Source organism: Ornithorhynchus anatinus, chromosome 16, assembly GCF_004115215.2.
Source record: "Ornithorhynchus anatinus isolate Pmale09 chromosome 16, mOrnAna1.pri.v4, whole genome shotgun sequence".
In the NCBI taxonomy this organism is placed as follows: domain Eukaryota; kingdom Metazoa; phylum Chordata; class Mammalia; order Monotremata; family Ornithorhynchidae; genus Ornithorhynchus; species Ornithorhynchus anatinus.
The window spans coordinates 26,351,507-26,371,101 of NC_041743.1; the positions used below are offsets into that span (position 1 = coordinate 26,351,507).

Genomic DNA, 19,595 nt, shown 5'->3' on the forward strand with positions numbered 1-19,595 from the left:
TTTTCGAAATCCCTCAAAGCATTGTTTCTATTCCTTGCACTTTTAAATCTAGGAATTGCATTTGAGAATAAATGTTTAACCATAAGTAAAGAGCAGTAGTATTGCTGTAGAATGCTGTTTCTGGCTTTATGATGTAAGAATAAAATTTGTCACCCCCCTTGAAAATCTGAGACCCTGAAGATCTGACTGGAAGGAGGGAAATTCAGTTCAGTAGGGGGAACGTATAACTGTTAAGGTAACTAGTGTGTACTTAAAAAAAAATAAAAATCTGGATCAGTCTATCGGTGGTATTTATGGAGCGCTTATTGTGTGCAGAAGAGGGTACTGAGCTCTTGTGAGAGTACAAAACAGCACAGGTGGTAGGCACATTCGCTGCCCACAATGTTCACCATAGTCATGATGTAATTTTTTTCTTTGGGAATAGTTCAGATTTTTAAGAAGCAGGTAAAGCCTGCATGTTCAATTACTTTTCTTCTTTTAATAATTGAGAATGAGACAGTCCAGCCTAGTCAGTTATGGCTGTGTGTGTGTTTACTGTGTTAGCTGGAACAATCACTACACTTTCAGTATCAAACTCAATGCTTGGAAAGTGTTTAGAATACGGAAGGCTCTATTCTCTAATTCTATTCTAGTCTCAACACTAGTCATTATGCACAGTAAGTCAACAAACATGGGGGCGGGAGGTGCAGGACTAAATACTTCTCTGTTTGTTATTACTGTGCTAATTATGCATTTCATGCAGACATCCACATAATTGTGGTAAACAAAATTATTTTCATTAAAGCAGTCTTTAAATTGTAGACTTAACGCAAACAGCTCAATTATTTGCTTCAGTTTTAGGTGTGTAGGCCTCTCACAGAACAATGGTTGTCCAGTTAAATTCAGTCCGCGTTACCGATAGACTGCAGTGTTCAAACTATTGAAGGAGAAAACGAGGTCATCTAATGGACTTATTAAATTGGCAATAAATTGTTCTTTGAGGCTTTGCTCAGAGTATTCTGTACTTCTCACTGATGTAGAGAGCTGTGAATGCCTCTTAAGTGCTCTAATGCCTAGTTCGAAGGCAGCTCACTCATAAGTGAAAACTCTGCCCAGCTGAAGGAAAGAAGAGCTGAGGTTCAGCAAAGGGTTCTCCAGGATATCAACTTTCTTTGTCACAAATCAAGATCCTCCTTGCCTTATATACCACTCTAAACCAGTGTCCATGGGTTTCTTCTATAATATTCAAAATGAATTCTTTCCCAACGGGAAGGAGATCCACAGGAGCAAAATCTGAGTCCACTTAAGCATTTTCCTCTGGAATCTGTTATTTATCTTTCAAGTTTTCACCAGCCAGACTTCTAAAAGAGACTCCTGGTTTATTTTACCCGTGGTCCGTTCTACTCAGGGAAATGTTCCACTTGTGCTCAGCTAGAATTGTTCGTATTCTTTGAATAGAATAAAAGACTGCTTGGAAAGAGTTCACAGACCACTGCAAGTAACCACTTTTTATTGGTGGCCAAAAACACTGGAACCATCAGTTTCTTTAGGCTTTTCCCCAACTTCTCTGTGTGCCAAGCTCATAAATGGCTGTAAAGAGTCCCAGAAGAATGGAAGTCCGCAGATTGGAACACAACCGGGAAGTGGTCATCACTGGGAATACAAAAGGTTTAAAAACCAAGATAATGCTCCTCGGGGAGTCACTCAGGCTGTTTCTCTTTGTGGAACAATATTCTAGAACCTGTTGCCCTGACTCTTAGACCAAGAGTCTAATAAGACATATTCATGCCTGTCTCCCCCTCTACACTGTAAGCTTGTTAGGGGCAGGGGATGTATCTGCTAATTCTGTTGTATTGTACTCTCCCAAGTGTTTAGTATAGTACTGTGCACATTGTAAGTGCTCAATAAATGCCACTGATTGATTGGGCACGTATCATGTCTACCAACTCTATTTTACTCTTCCAAGTGCTTAGCACAGTGCTGTACACAAATTAAGTGCTCAGTAAATCCCGATGGATGATTTATTCACCCCCTTCTATGTGGCCTTTGCATATTTGAGGGTTTTTTTTGATAGTACTCGTTGAGTGCTTACCATGTGTCAGGCACTGTACTGAGCACTGGAGTAAATAGATGATCAGGTCAGACACAGTCCTTGTCCCACTTGGGGCTCAGAGTCTAGGTCAGGAAGTGGAAGATTTAATAACCATTATACAGATGAGGTAACTGAGGCACAGAGATGTTAAGTGACTTGCCCAAGGCCACACAGCAGACAAGTGGTGGAGCTAGGATTAGAACCCAGACCCTCTGACTCCCAGGCTGGTAATCTTTCCACTAGACCAAGCTGCTTCCCTGGACTTGGAGCTTGGATTTGCTGGATTTGTCTTCTGGATTTGCTAACCCATGGTGTAATCTAGGCTGTAAACTCATGATGGGCAGGGGATGTGTCTGTTTATTGTTATGTTGTACCCTTTCAAGCGCTTAGTACAGTGCCCTGCATGCATGACTGATGGATCATGTCAGTGTGAGGTGCTCTTTAAGCTTTCCCTCTCTGGCCCTCCCACTCCCATTGGAAAGGAGCAAAATCTTTGACGGCCTCGTGGAAGTTATTTTTCTGCAGGTGAAAAAGCTCTAGATAAAGCAACAGCCATTGTCATCCCACAGCTGTAATGAGGACCCAAAGTGAGTAACTAAAAATATCCCATAAATGAAATTACTAACTTACATATGTAAGGGCCTTCTAGGAATCCAAAAAATGAAAACTTATGTGTGTGGAGCTGGGAAATACCCCTAGGGTGTGAATCATGTCCATTCTGGGGGTTCTGTTATCCATGTGCAGTAACAAAAACTCACCTAAATCAAGTAATTTAAAACTATCTTGGTTTAACTTGAATTCCTCACCCCAAACATGCCAAGATTGACTTTTTAAAGCTGTATTTGTTGTAAGGGAGACATGCTTTCTGTCACTTTTAAAGCTCCTGAAATTGTGAGACCCCTTTAAGACTCCAGAATGGCTCTTTCTCCAGAGTAGGTGATTCTAAACAGGTCTGAATTCAGTTCAGTGGCTAGTTACTGCAAGGTTTAGGAGGCTTCTAAACCTAAATGATTGTGTCTTGCCCTTACAGTCAGCATTTGAGAGATTCTTCTTAGGGATCTCTTTCAACCATTTAAAAAAGTGATTTCAAAGCACCTGGTGGTCACTAATACATTCTTCAGCCCAGTGATCTTAGTCAATATTGTTATCTTCATCTAAATGGAGAGGCATCTGAGGCGTTAGGTGATTCGCAGGTATAATATTGCAAGTAATTAACAGAGCTAAGACTTGATTCTCAGTTCACCAGGAGGCTTTTCCCAATTCAAGAATTTAGACTGACTGCAGCACCCTTTCTGCCACTGTCTTCTCTCTAACTGAGATGAGTGAAGCTGAATTTAGTGTGGAAGGTAGGTCAGGGTCTTAGGGAGTTCCAAGAGCTGAAGACAAGGTTTCTCCCCTGCCGTTCTAAGGTTTCATTTTGGGACCCCATTTCTGTGACACAGTTGGAAAGGTAAGGAACATTTTGAGAAATCATGTTATCGTTGGAAGTGCAGGCAATTCAGTCTGAATTGTAAAAGAGAAAACCACAGAACCTGCCTTTGTCTTTATAACAATTTGTCTGTGACTATTTATCATAAGATGTTATAATTTTTTAATATTTGTGAAGCAACAGTTGAGTGAATTGGTATTAAGAAGTTCAAAGAACTATTTTTTGTCATTTCATTACATCTTTATGTTTTCTAGAAATTTGATTTGTTACTCTGTCATTATCTTAATCCGTTCTTTGAGTCTGTGTGCCATTTGGAGATAGTAATGATCTGTGTGCAATCTTGCACAATTAATGAATTAAATTGTCTTGCCTTTCTAAATACTCTACACACTAATCAGAGAGTAGTCGACCCCCGCAAAATAGCATCATCTTCCTTCAGTTGCCTTCAGATAAATTTTTCAGAAACTGTACAGCAAAAATGTTATATAAGGTATTTCTTAGAATAAGATATTTTAAAATGTGACTCTAGCCTCTGCGTTTGAAAAGAACACTATCAATCTTTTACAAGAAAAAATTTGGACTTACTAGTTGGACTGGTATTATCCATCCAAAATTTTGACAAACTTGTTGTTCGGCGTTTGGAAATGTATTTTGGAGTAATTTTAGAAGCAACTTGATAGAAAAGAGAAGGTGGTGATCATACTGAATAGAATACTGTATTATTCTAGCATTTAATTTTAGAACATTTGGTGTTCCTATGGAAGTTCCTCAGGCATTTTGTAACATAAGGGCAGTTAATGGCCAATTTCAGCATCCTTGAAGGAAAGGCTACTGTTGTTTTTGGCCAGTGAGAATTGTGGTCCCCTGTTGACTCCAGAGAAGATAGGTGATGCCTACTCTTTCGTTCTTAGTAATATCATAAGGAGACATTTGTTTTTAATACAGACTGAAAGGACATGTAAAAAGCATAATAAGCATCCTTTATATAAGGTACACACATACGTGTATTCCACTTAGCTTATTGGGATAAATTCTCCCTTATGACTGATGAAAATAATAGCAGAGGCCTTATATTCATTCTTTCAAAGGACTTATTGAGCGCTTACTGTGTGCAGAGCACTGTAAAAAGACCTCACTGATGGTAGGCATGAAAAAATCCCCAGGTTATTCACCCCAGAGGAACAGGACTTGTAATGCAAAAGGAGAGCTCTGTAATTTGCTGTACCTAGTGATTTCTTCAGAGTCCAGTTGGCCTTATCCTAAGCCCTAGCCTGCAAAGGGCCATATTCGCATCTTCTAGCTCTACCTGAATCCCTGACTACATGTTAGCTCCCCATGCCTAAGAGAAAGGAGGGATTGGCTTTTGTTTTGTTTTTTTAAAACTTGATCAAAGTACTGATGAGAGATCAGGAATATTTTTGGAGTCAACCCATGGGTATGTCCCCATAATATGCCCCTGCTAGTCATCATCCAAGCACCCATACCAATAGTGCTGAAAAAGCCACAGCAGTTTTTTTCAGTACTACATGGATTTGGGCTCAGAGGCATACGATCATATCAGAATAAGCCCCTCTTTTCAAGGTGAGTTAATCTCTTTTGTTTTCTTCATCATGGGTTCCAAGTGAACCAGAAGCTGAAGCATAGATTGGCAGAAATTTTTGTTCTCTTCATTGTAGAACTTCATGAAGGAAATAGAGAAAAATGTGGAGGGTGTTTTTCCTTCTGGCATAAAATACATCACTGACATCACCAGAAACCTCCAAAAGGCATTTATGAGGGGATATCTTTTGTATGATATTTTCCAACATTTTAATTTGAATAGAAAGGAGATAAAAGTGTTTATCCAAAATCTAAATCCTACCAAATTCTGTCATGGTTCTATTTGTTCAAATTTTTACATGTTGTGTTAAAACATTAATCTTTTGTTTGTTTTGTTTTTTACTTTAGGAGACACTTAGCAAATCCACTAGCTCAAGAAGCTTAAAATCACTTGACACTGACAACACTGAAACTGAGTTAGAAAGAATCTTACGGCGCAGAAAAGTGACAGCAGAGCCAGATAGCAGTAGTAAGCTGGTTTGAATTTTTCACAGTCCTACTCTTTCTGATTCTAAAGAATGAAATCTATTTTTCCTTCAACTTCTGAATTAATTTTCTAATGTGAGTGAGAGGTTCTGAGGGGAAAGGGCATCTCAGAAATTCCTGGAAAATTAAAGTAATTTATTAGAAAAATACCATCTGGTATGTAATAGAATTAAATTTATCCACCTAAGATATTATACCTGCAAATTGGAGACCTCATTATCCTTGAGAATGGCAGTAGGGCCTTTAATCTGCACCCTCGTTTTTGATGCCCAGTTTGGCTTGTTAAAACGATGTGTGTGTGATCCCCATATCAGGGATGTTATGGTGAGTTCAGTGTTTTCCTATTGGGAAAATTGCATATGGAGTAGCAGATCCAAAAACGTTCCAAAATGGTGTCGGGACCAAGGCTGGTGTAAACGATGCAGAAAAATGATTGTTAGGTGCCCTGCTCTAATTTTCCATTCTAGAATAAAATTAATAGTAATCATTGTGGTTGGTGCCAAGCACCTTGAGAAGCGCTGGGGTGATAGAATTGGATCAGACGCTTTCTTGTCCCACATGGGGCTCACCGTTAAATCCCCATTTTACAGATGAGGCAGCTGTGGTGCAGAGAAGTTAGGTGACTCGCCCAAAGTCATCAGGCAAGTAGAGAAGCCAGGATTAGAACCTGGGGCTCCTGACCTACTGCTTCTACTCTCCTCCATCTAAGCAGTGAATCCTGAAATTTGTAGGGTACACAGAAGGCTTTTGAACAGAATTCAAGTTTTCAGACCTGAGTTTGAGTCAGACCTTTGTCTTTCCTAGATCTCTATGGTAATGCTTCCCCAGCTCTTATTGTAAATGCTGAATTGATATGGGTGAAACAGGATCTAGCATAGCATAACTGAATAAATCCCAACTACACCTCCATTCTAAAAGATGAAAAAATAGTTTTTCTCCTTTTTAAAAATGTTTTCTATTACTTTACTGCAATAAAAATTGAGAGGAATTCATTCAGTGGTATTTGTTGAGTGCCTACTGATGAGTGCAGAGGACTGTGCTGAGCACTCAGGAGAGTACAATCAACCCATGCTCGAGATCTAAGAAAAGTTATTCTTAGAGGTTTTATGAGGGTTGGGAGCGGGCAGCAAAATAGATTTCCCCAGGAATCTAGATTTGAAGCGACTAGCCATCAATTATGCCACCTTTCCCCTTCAAACAACCTATTTTGTTCATTCAGATGCCATTGCCTTTGGATTAGATCCATTCTTTCACCTGCTGCGATTCCCTTTGGTGATTGTGTGTCCAGAAACTTTAACCTTCACTTTTCTGCCCTCCCGTTTTCAGGCTCAGACTTCAAATTGCCTTTTGAATTCACACTTGTCCAGCCCTAGTTATACTTCCCAAAAGTCTTTTAATTGCAAAATCATTGCAGTCATTCTATGTTGGAACCATCCCGGTGCCTAACAAGACAACACTAGGCCACTGCCTCTAGACTGAAAGCTTCCAATGGGCAGGAATCATATCTACCAATTCTGTCATGTTGTACTCTCCCAAGAAAGGTGGCCCAGTGGAGGGAACACAAGGCCTGGAAGTCAGCGGACTTGGGCTCTAATTCCACTTCTGTCACTTGTCTGCTGTATGACTTTGGGCAAGTCACTTCACTTCTCTGTGCCTCAGTTACCTCATCCGTAAAATGGGGATTAAATCCTTTTCCCTCCAGTGTACCCAGTGAGCCCCACATGAGGCAGGGACTATATCCAACCCGATTAACCTGTATCTACCCCAGTACTTTGTACAACGCTGGCACACAGTAGGCGCTTAACTAGTTCCATTTTAAAAAGTGTTTAGTGCTCCATATATAGTAGGTGCTCAATAAATAATATTGATGGATTGATCCTATGTACATGTGGGATGTGAGTTCTCCCTTTTAGTGGAAGGCCCAGGCCTTTCATGACTTGTCTCCATCATCAAGAGCAGTAATTAAGTAACCCCCATGTGCAGATCACTGTACTAAGCACTTAGAGCCCGTAGAGAAGAAACAAAAGACAAGGTACCTTTCCTCAAGGAATTTCCATTTCTCTTTATTCAGGCTCACTTGAAAATGGAGAAATCAAATTTGTTATGAGTGGTGTGGAGAAAGAAAGGAACAGAGTTAAAAGAAGAGGGAGAAAGAGACCAGAAGCCGGGAAAGAATCGGGAGTGGGTTGATTCTAGCCCCTAGCCCAAGTCCCATTACTGCTGTCCCAGAGATCCCTCCAGCTCATCACTCATTCCCCATGCCAGGCAGGCAGCTGAAATGACTTCTGCCTGGCCAGAATTGTTTGCAAGGACATTGGTAGTAGTTGTGACATTTGGTAAGCCCTTACAGTGTGCCACGCACTGTACTAAGCACTGGGGTAAATACAAGTGAATTAGGTTGGACACAGTCCCTGTCCCACATGGAGCTCACAGTCTGAGAAATGAGAAAAGGTTCTAAAACTCCATTTTATAGATATGGAAACTGAGGCACAGAAGTGAAGTGACATGCCCAGAGTCACACAGCAGACAAGTGGCAGAGTGGGGATCAGACTCTCTGACTCCCAGGCTCGTGGTCTACCTATTAGGCCACACTATTTCTCATTGATAACAGAGGACCTTACCTGACTTCATTGGATTAAAGGCTAGCTGGCTCCTTATTTTTCTGCTCCCGTCTCCCACTTCCCTCTCAGCTCACATTCTCGGCTCCTCCCTCGCTAACTGCCTATGCCTCATTCTCAATTCTCCCCTCCCCGACCTTATGCCTAACCCTCCCCACTGCATGGAACTTTATCCCACCTCAAATCTGCCAAACGATGTAGTTCCCCCACTTTGAAGTCTTGCTGAAAGTTGCCTCATTTATTCAGTTTTTGCCCACTTCTCTTGGGGCCAGTTGAATTGTATTTTAATCCTTGCTCCTCTTGTATGCTTGCAACCTTTATCGCCCTGCCTCCCCCATTAGATTGTAAGCTTATTGAGGGCAGAACCTGTTTTTCTTGCTTTTAGAGCGTATGCCCAAGCCTAGGAAGTGCTCAGTACCCAAGAGGCACTCGGTGCTCTGAACACAGCAGTCTATCAATCCAGGGCTTGGTGCTCAGTACACAGCCTGATGTGCTGAAGTACAGGGCTCGGTGCTCAGTAAATTGTATATGGTGGGGAAGGCAATCTTGGGTCAGGAATCCCTTGGGCAAGTCACTTAACTACTCTGCCTCAGTTACCTCATCTGTAAAATGGGGATTAAGACTGAGAGCTCCATATGGGACAGAGACTGTGTCCAATCGCATTAGCTTGTGCTTAGAGTAGTGCTTGACACATAGTAAGTGTTTAACAAATGCCATCATTAATGTCTCCCCCACTGGATTTTAAGTCTAGTTCAATTTCTAATAGGGAGACAGATGAAGTTTTCCGTCTTGGATGGAGTTCCTGTGGGATGTGTGTCCCTTTTTGATTGTGATTCCACCACCTGCAATTTTGAAAACCATAGGACTTCATTTTAATGTCCCAGAAATCCTCTGGCAGATCCTTGTTCTACTCTCACCCCGACAGTTGATTCTTAACCAGGAATTGTCTTGGATGTTTAGCATTTTCTGCCAAGGAAAATACTTTGTTTAGTATCTTTTAATCATGTGATGAGCTAAACAGAGGCTACTTCGATTTCTTTGACAGTACCATTCTAATAATCTTCATAATAAGACTTCTGGCCAAACCCATTTTCAAGGGTTTTTGTAGAGATCAAAAAAAATGCAAATGGCCTTTGCCAAACTCTTCACTTTTTAATTGTAAACCAGTATCTGAAGCAGCATGGCTTAGTAGAAAGAGCACGGGCTTGAAAGTCAGAGGTTGTGGGTTCTTATGGTGCTCCGCCACTTGTCATACGTGTGACTTCGGGCAAGTCACTTAACTTCTTTGTGCCTTAGTTGCCTCATCTGTAAAATGGGGATTAAGACTGTGAGCCCCGCGTGGGACAACCTGATTACTTTGTATCTACCCCACTGCTTAGAACAGTGCTTAGCACATAGCGCTTAACAAATACCATTGTTGTTATTATTAATATAGGAAATGAATCTACATACCTCTCACTCACATTAAAATTAAATTATTTGATTAAAAACATTTCTGTTCAAAAAGTCTTTTGGGCCCTACTGAGAAACTTTGAATCCCTTTTTCATGTTGAAAACAAGGGACGGAGTTTTGTGGAGAACTAACTCTCAAGAGTTCCAGAGGACTGGAGCTCCTACAAAGTCAAAACCATCCCCAACTCTTCTAGACAAACATAAGTTGATGTTAAGGTCACAGGCCAAATGCAGCCCCACACTCTTTATCAGTGATGTGACCGTGCCTGGACTTTGTGGTTTCTGAAAGACCTCACCAAGTCCTGGGCTTAGTCCCAAAGGGCAATAACACTTTTAGAACAGCTGCATTCCTAACTAGAGCTGCTTAGACCCACGGATAGTTCTTAAACATTTCACTGAAATACCAGCTCTGCTCTAAACTGCTCATTTTACCTCTCTCAAGTATTTTCAAAACAAATCTAATATTCAGTGCCACCTCAGTTGACATAACACAGATTGTTAAACTCTAGATATGTGTTTGGTTTTAAGGTCCATCGGGGATATTAGGCACCTCAGAGTCCAAATCCATGCCAGTGTTGGGTTCTGTATCCAGTGTAACAAAAACAGCATTGAACAAGAACACTCTGGAGGCAGAATTCAACAACAACCCAGCCCCCAATACACCTGAGCCAGGTGAAGGGCCTCATAAACTGGAAGGAAGAGCAAGTTCCAAGGTTACATTTCAGTAAGTAATGATGCTATTTACCTTGTAGTGTGTAGAAAACTTGATTACTGTTAACCTCTGGATTATTCTTTCTTTTTCATTCTGGAAGAATTTCTAATTATTTGCTATTTTTCAAATTTCTCCTTGGAGCACCTCATCCTTTTATCTTTGTTCAAAGAAACAACTTATGACTATGTATTCTGCTTGAACTAATACTTTGTTAGGGGCTCACAATAGCTATAGCACTGAGTGCCACCTGTAGGTAGGCGTATCCATCAAGGAGACATTTCTTTTCCTATGTTTGGTGGATGGATTCTTAAACCTGAATCTCCTACGTAAATAATCATAAAATTCATTTTGAATCTTAGAGTTTCCCAAGGGGAATAATGTGTTTTGGATCCTAGTAGACTCAGTCATCCTTTCACTGGCCAAATGGAACAATTGAACCCATCTTAAATGGGAATCTAACTTGGGAAGATTTTAGCTTTCCAAAAGGTCAACTTGGGAACGTTCACTTTCCTGTTTTTACATTATCAGCAGAAATAGAGCTCTACAGTAGGACTCTGACTATCAGAAAAAGACCATCAAAATCTTGAAAGTTTTCAGAGAGTTTTCAGAGTGGAACTGGAGAGTTTTCAGAGTGGAACTTCCTGCATCAGAGAGTTAATTTTCCTTCAGAAGCTTGTATTTTAGGCAGATCCGGAGGAGGATCAATTTGTTTTATAACAATGCCAAGTCTTTTGGAAATTAGTCTACAGTTTGGCTTCAGTTCTCTTGCCAGGATGTCAGCTAGTTTGTCACTTGAAAGAAAAGAAAATAGGTGAGACAGATCAGATCGGCGGAATATTGCAATCATGGTTAATTAAACCTCTGATTTCCTGTTTCATCAGTAGAGAAAGGATGCTTATTTTTGTAGCTCGCATTGTCTTAATTCAAAAGGTGAAACCTGGACAAACCAACCGGAAATTCAGTTTGGATCTATTTTTGCCAACTGGCATCTTCTCTGCTATGGCATTTTCTTAATAGTGCTGTTACCCTTTTCGTTTGTTTGGAGTTGGGGTGAGAAAGACCTTCTTGGCTGTCTTGTAGTTTTGCCTAATTCCATTATGTTCCAAAGCACATTTTCTCTTCCACTCATGTGCTTTCCTTCCTGGACCATAATCACTGGATTACAAGTGGAAAGATGATCTATACACCCTTCACTTTTCTCATTAACAGTCTGTCTACATTTGAGCTGATATTCAGACTCAGAAGCAATTTAGAAGGCACAAGTTAGTTTCTGAGAAGCGTTTCAATGTATGTGTATTGATTTTTTTAAAACCATTTTACATAGGTAATCTCACTCAGAAAATACTACAACTCCTTCCACCTTTTGTTGGCCTTTTATCCCACAAAAGGAAGTGGAAATTACATTTCCAAGAAAGGAAATGAAATAATTGCAGGCCCAGGTCTGCAAAATGTGTGGGTGAATTGATGGTGAAAGTGATCCATGTGTTGACAGACACAGTTGTTAGATGGCATAAAGGCATATGTAAAGTTCAATTTATTTCTCATCTTTCCCATTCAGTGACCGACACATTTCGATTTAATTCATTTACTTAAGGCACTAATATAGATATGGTGTATTGCTGAATTAGCTTTTAAACCTGGTAACCTAATGCTTGATTTTTTTTTCAGTTTATGGCATTCTTAAACTGAAATAACTAGATACCATATATTACTCATCTTGGCAGCAGTTATTTAACAAATAACCACACCTTCCTGAAAATCAAGTTTAAGTACAATTATACTGCTTAAATGAGCTAAAGATGCTTTTTGTGCATCATAATTATTCACTTTCCAAGCAGGACATTTTCATTTATTGTGTGCTCAAACTTCCTTTTAGCTACCTAAATGACTTTTAACATATTGCTGAGACAGGAGTCAGGCCAAAGCATGTAGATATCCTCAAAGCCCAGGACTGCTGGTCAGATTCTTTTCTGCTGTATCCTTTGGTGGTCTAGGGAAAATTTATTCTGCTCAACCACCTATAAAAGAGGTGGTCATGTTTTTTTCCATGGAACGGATTCATTTTGCTTTCCAAAGCATTAGGAAGATGTGCCTATTATTTTTTCCTTTGTACCTGGATTATGAACCCTGCACTCTGCCCTCTGTTTTTCAATGGCGACAGAATTTGATACAGATATTCAATGTTATAAACTGGATGATCCCAGAAATAATTTAATAGCCACCTGATAGATTTCCCATTTTAATTTCTGTTTAATTCAACTTCTGAAATATGATTGTGTCTTCTGGATCGGCTTCCCATATATTTGCAATATATGTTGAGGATTTATAGTCAGTAGCTGAGAATGAGTGCTTATAATGTGCGGAGCACTTGACTGAGCATTGGGAAGTGCACTAAGAGGTTAATTCAGACACTTTCCTACCCCTCAAAGAGCTCCTGATCTAAAATGACTAGGGGGGTGGAGGAGGGTAGTTGGAGAGTCACTAGAGGGTTTGGGGTAGACACTCAGAGAAAGGTCAACAATAAAATTAACCAAAACAGGGGAAAACAGTTGAAATATTGCAGATGAACCATTCTACCAGCAAGAGTGCAACAATACTATAATAACTCCGAAGCTCCAGCCAAACAGGTCTGTGTGAAAAATGACCACAAATTTTCTCAATGTTCTAAATAAACAGAGGAATCTACCCACCCTCCCGTCCTGGGGGAAATATTAGCACTTTTCATTTATTGGAATACTCATTTTCTGAATATGAGCACAGACTTGGGAGTCAGGGGACCTGGGTTCTAATCCTAGCTCTTCCACATGGCTGCTGTGTCACCTGGGATGTCACTTAACTTCTCTGTGCCTCGGTTTCTTCATCTGTAAAATCCACCAATGGTATTTTTTGAGCACTTACTAGGTGCAGAGCATTGTACTTAAGCTCTTCGGAAAATACAGTAACCTTTCATTCATTCATTCATTCATTCATTCAATAGTATTTATTGAGCGCTTACTATGTGCAGAGCACTGTACTAAGCGCTTGGGATGAACAAGTCGGCAACAGATAGAGACAGTCCCTGCCGTTTGACGGGCTTACAGTCTAATCGGGGGAGACAGACAGACAAGAACAATGGCAATAAACAGAGTCAAGGGGAAGAACATCTCGTAAAAACCTGTTTATCCTGTATCTACCCCAGTGCTTAGTACAGTGCTTGGCAAATAGCAAGCACTTCATAATGTAATTATTATTATTACAGTATGAAAGAGTTGGTAGATGTGATCCTTGCCTACAAGGAGCAGATAGTCTACAGGGGGAGACAGACATTAAAATATTAATATCTGTTCTCCCTTCACCTTGAACTATCAGCCCCCCATGGGACAGGGACTGTGTATGATGTGATTACATCTAGGCCAGCACTTAGCACTTAGCACTTAAATAAAATTATTGTTATGAATTATTTATATTAGTGACGTCTCTCCTGCTAGGCTGTAAGCTTGTTATTACAGGCAGGAAAAGTGATTACCAACTCTCTTGAATTGTACTCTCCCAAGGGCTTAGAACAGTGCTTGGCACACAGTAAGCTCTCAAATACCATTTATGATGATGATTATAAATCACATAAGGATATTATATGATTTGAATTACACATTTAAAAGTACTGAGAAGTATTTTTAAAATAAAAATGATGAATAAGTGGGTCTGGAAGTGATAAGCAAAGGCTTAGGTGGGCTATAAGAAGAAGACGAAATACAAACTGGGGAAGGTGAATTTTGGGATGGGAGACTAAGAAGGAAGTGAGCAGATCCTGTTTAGCGAGAATATTCACATTTCCAAAATGGGTGCACTTAAATAAGGTTGTAGCTCTATTCTGCTGGTCTGGGGGAACTCATTTTCCCATGGTCTCCTGGCCAAGAACCATAAATGGCAAAAGGCAAATTAAGCATCAGACGGAGGGGTGAATGGGCACTTAAAATGTTCCTTCAGAAATTCCTTCCTGAGCAACTATTGATTTTGGGTTGGGTGCTTTGTGAGAAGCCAGATCAGAATGAAGAGTCTAGCTACTTTTTAAAATGGGAAGCAAGTTTGTTTCCATGTACTGTATTTGTCTCAGCATAAAGGTAATAGAAATCCAATAAATAGAAAAATCTAAGGGTCAAAAAATGTAGCTTAAGGGAAACATTGCAATCACATCAAACCTGATCCCAGGGAGAGATATGTGCCCTTTTGGCTTAGAGAGGAGAAGCTGGTTCCCCTTTATTTAAAGTCAGTCAGATCCTGGATATGTTCTCTCATTTTTGAACAAAAACCTGGAAGGACCATCCGGGTATGAAGCCACATAAGCAATTAGTGCTCTTTCAGTGTGTAAGGCATGTTTTGTGGGGGGTCAGCTGCATCCCCAAAAAAGAAATAGGGTGAGCTGCAGAAGGAAGAATGAATGTTGAGGTGAACTTTCTGATTATAGAGGTTGAGACCCAAAAATGAATTTCATAGAAGAAGGAAAGATACCCACAGTCTTGAGACCATTAGAGTAGTGATTCACTGCTGCTGTACCTAGACACTGTTGTGGTTGGGCTGATCCTTCATGACTTCTTTCACTGATGCTTCCTCTGCCTCCCACTCCCTTAGTGTCTTTGTCCCTTCAGCCTCACTTCCAGTCCTCTTCTGTTCTCAGTCTAAATCATGCAAGAGGGGAGCTTAACTACTCCCACAGCTTTAAGGATCACCTCAGCGTGACTCCCAAATGTACCACTCTAGCCCCATCCTCTTTCCTTTTCTCTAGTCTTGCACCTCCAGTGAGTAGTGTCTGTTTTACTCTCCCAAGTGCTTAGTACAGTAAGTGCTCAAGTACTATTGACTGACTGCCTCCTTCCTCCTGGTCATCTTGACATGAATGTCCTTCTGTCACCCCAAGCTCAATGTGTCCTCATTCAGTAACTGTGATATTTGTTAAGCAGTTACTGTGTGCCAAATCTAAATCTTCTAAATCTAAATCTTCGTCTAAATCTAATCTCTCCAACCCTCTCATCACAGTTGACATCACTATCTTTCTCATTTGTTGAGTCCTTAATCGTTATCCTTGAGGCTTTATCCTTGAGTTCTCTCCCTCTCTTTCAACCCACATAATCGGTTTGTCACCAAATCTTGTTGGTTCTTCCTAAACAGCAACTCTGGAATCCACCCCTTACTCTCCATTCAGACCATCACCACGCTGGCTCAGACACTTATCATATCCTGACTGGACAACATCAGCCTCCTTGATGACCTCTCTGCCTCTCATCTCTCTCCACTCCAGCCCATACTTCACTCTGCTGCCTGGATCGTTAAAAAAAAAAAAAAATAGTTTCAGTACATGACTCCCCACAATTGGTTGCCCCTTCCTCTCTGCATCGAAGAGAAACTCATGACCATTAACTTTTTAAGGTAGTCAACCAACTCTCACCCCACTGCTTGTATTCACTTCTCTCCAGTACAATCTTCATTCTTCTCAAATCAACCTACCCCCTGAACCTCTCTCTTTCTCACCTCTCGCTGCCAATGCTTTTGTCACTTTCTGCCTTATAGCTGGAACTTCCTCTGTACAAACAGCAGATCACTGCTCTTCCCATCTTCCAGGCTTTTTTGAAATTACATTTCCTCCAAAAGGCCTCCCCTGGTTCATCTCATCCCCCATCCTATATTCCCCTTTCCAACAGCTACTTCAACACTTCCGTATTACCTAAACATTTATGCTCATTTCTATATCCTGTCTTCTCTTTACCTGTAATTTATTTTAGTGCCTGTATCCTTGTTAAATTGTACAATGCTTGAGAGCAGGGAACTCAGTTGTACCCTTAGTATATAGCTTGGGGAAGCAGCCTGACTCAGTGGAAAGAGCCCGGGCTTCGGAGTCAGAGGTCATGGGTTCGACTGCCGGCTCTGCACTTGTCAGCTGTGTGACTGTGGGCAAATCACTTAACTTCTCTGTGCCTCAGTTCCCTCATCTGTAAAATGGGGATTAACTGTGAGCCTCACGTGGGACGACCTGATTACCCTGTATCTCCCCCAGCACTTAGAACAGTGCTCTGCACATAGTAAGCGCTTAACAAATACCAACATTATTATTATAGCGCTCTGCACAGAATGAATATTCAGTAAATACTTTTGATTGATTGGGTGCCCAGATAATTTCATGCTGCTGCCATTTTGGATATGAGCATACAAAAATGGACCTGTTCTCATGATCGGTTAATTCAATTGTGACCAGGTACCCAAATGACTACATAAGTAGGGTCACCTGTGAGCACCCCTGGATTTCTGGGGATTCATGTCGAGAGGGTAGTGGGCCCCTAGAACACGCTTCTGTGGAAGGGTGGGTGTGCCCAGTTAACGGTTGTGAGCATGGACCTGTCTAGAGGCAGAGATAGACGTAAAGGAATCTCTTAGCTCCTTAGACATATGACTATCACTGTGAAATAGATTTTCCAATTCCGTGGAAATTAATCGTGCACTTTGATTGTTCCAAATCAGTGTCACAACAGTGTTTTCATTTTATCTCACAACATCCCTATGAGGCGTGGAGAGGCAGTTATTATTCCTGAATTACAGACGAGGAGCCTGAGGCCCCACGAGGTTACACAACTAGTTTCAAAATCAGAGTGATCCAGTTTCAAGTGTGAACGCAGATCCCCTGACACTCACACCAATACGTTGCCTAAGCATTTCCTTCATTATTTTGATTGATTCTTTTAGAGAGTTACGATCCAAGGACATAAGAAATGCCTTCCTGGGTCAAGTCAATCTGCTCTGTTCCAGTCCAAAGTGGATTGTGAGCTCCCCAAGGGAACAGGATGGCAACTAATTTCCATCTGTGTATTTTTTTTCCCAGCATTTCGTTCAGTGCTTTGCACAAAGTAAGCGCTTAAAAAACGTTACTATTGCAAAAAGGGTGCTAAAGAATATGTGGAAGAGCAGTGTAGTGAATGCTTTCCTTGACTTGCATTTTTGTGGTACATCACTTCCCTCAATAGCTATCTGTAATTTATCCTGTTACTTATTTTCCTCTTTGTCTCCCCCCATAGACTGTAAGTTCTAGTGGGTTGGAATCACGTCTACCAACTCTATTTTATTTTCCCAACCGCTTAGTACAGTGCTCTATGCACAGGAAGCGCTCATCAATATGATTGATAACTACCAGGAATCCAGAGTCAGAGGTCATGGGTTTGAATCCTGACTCTGCCACTTGTCAGCTGTGTGACTGTGGGCAAGTCACTTAACTGTTCTGTGCCTCAGTTACCTCATCTGTAAAATGGGGATTAACTTTGAGCCTCATGTGGGACAACCTGATTACCCTGTATCTACCCCAGCACTCAGAACAGTGCTCTGCATATAGTAAGAGCTTAACAAATACCAACATCATTATTATTATTATTTGTCAGATCTTTCACCGGCCTTAAAGTTTCAGCTGGTAGCATTTTTAGATGATCTATGTGAAGAAAATGAATCTGGTGGGAGCAAAAGAAAGCAGCATAACCTAGTGGATAGAGAATGGGCCTGGAAGTCAGAAGGACTTGGGTTCTTATTTTAACTCTTTCATTTGTCTGCTGTGTGACCTTGGGCAAGTCACTTTACTTCTCAGTGCCTCAGTTACCTCATCTGTAAAATGGGGATTAAGACTGAGCCCCACTTGGGACAAGGACTGCATCCAGCCCACTTGTATCCATCCCAGTGCTAGTACAGTGCCTGGACCATAGTAAGCACTTGAGAAATGCCACAATTTCTATAAGAAACTGCAGACTTAGTCATTCAATCATTTAGGTATTATATGGGTAATTCTTGATTCTGCATGAGTCTCATTTTCCCTCATCCTAATTGAGCTTTGTTCATCCATAATTAATTCCTTTTACTAATCAACTTCACAATTACTTTTTTGACATAACTAAGTTAGCGACTTCATAATTTATTTTCTACTTTATTCATTCACTTGTCTGTGTTACCCTGATGCAACAAAACCTGAAACAAAAAGATGATGATTTGCCTTATTGCACAAAGGTGTAATTTGGTAGTAGTCCCCGAATATTCCTAGATCTGTTGAATTTTGCTAAATCATTGAAGAACAGTGTCAACCTTTATCCTGACATTTAGCAACAGATATTGTACTCTCCAAAGCGCGTAGTGTAGTGCTCTGCTTCAGTAAGCACTCAATAAATATGATTGATTATGAATATGATTTATTCTTTATGGATTCATCCCTCTTCCCACAGCAGTACACCCCTAAAGCATAAAGTCATAGCGAGGTTATTTAAACTTTCCTGGGCGTTAAACAAGGAGTTGATAGGCTTATTTTGTATTGCAGAAGTTAGTGCTGGCCACTTATGCTCTTCTCCTGAATAAAAATCTTGTAATATAAAAGACTTTCATCTCTACTCCTTTGCTATCATTTTTGCTCATTAACCGTGTGTTTTTTCACTTTTCCAACAGTTTCTTCTATTATGGTCCATTAACTGAGGAGCAAAAGGGTGTAAGCTTTAGGTGGTGGGTGTATTAAGTTAAAATATTTTGTTAGTGGAAAAAATAAAGCTGGAGACTAACTTTCTGAAGAACAAAATGAGTTTATCTCCTTGATATGTGATATTTTTTCCCCATGTAATATTATTGAAAAAGACTAAGTCTGGTGAAGTCTGAGATATTGGTGATGCATTGACCTAGTCGCGTGTGCCTTTCTGATTTTAAAAAATGGGTCATGAAATAGAAATTGTGGGTCTTGGCTCCATTTAGGGTAATGGGGTGTATAATTGTCATCTGAAACATTTATCCCAGCTGGAGTTTAATTTGGATAGACACACCAGTACTCCTGAGATAAAGGTTGATCACTGGGAAACTGAAGAGTTCTCAGGGGTCCCCTGGCCTGCTCTCCTAAAGGGGGTGGGCCTTTCCTAGTAAGACTTCCACTTCTTCCTCTTCCTCCTCACTCTTTCTCTTTTTTGATTTGTGTCCTCACAGCATTTAGTAAACACTAGCTTCTAGGCAGTAGGCTACTGGTTAACAGAATAAATGGCATAAGGGATACAGCTTAATCTGATGTTCTTATACAATTAAAGGATTTGTCCTCCTCTTAACTGTAATCTTAGTACCACTGAATTATCTCCTGACGCTGCAGGAAACGGCTCAGCCTCAGCAAGACACAACTACAAAGGTTTTCCATGTGCAGCTTGTACATGGACAATTAAGCTTGAACAACAAAATTAGTAGAACTGGATGTTCTGGAAG

At 40.6% G+C, this 19,595-nt stretch overlaps 1 protein-coding gene across 1 annotated transcript in view; it reads left to right on the plus strand.

Moving 5' to 3' along the window:
• Nucleotides 1-19,595, plus strand: part of SHTN1 (shootin 1) — a 104,071-nt gene that overhangs the window by 75,235 nt on the left and 9,241 nt on the right. Inside the window, 2 exon segments of the mRNA XM_029080722.2 lie at nt 5,448-5,568; nt 10,184-10,379. Of these exon segments, the coding sequence (XP_028936555.1) occupies nt 5,448-5,568; nt 10,184-10,379 (317 nt within the window).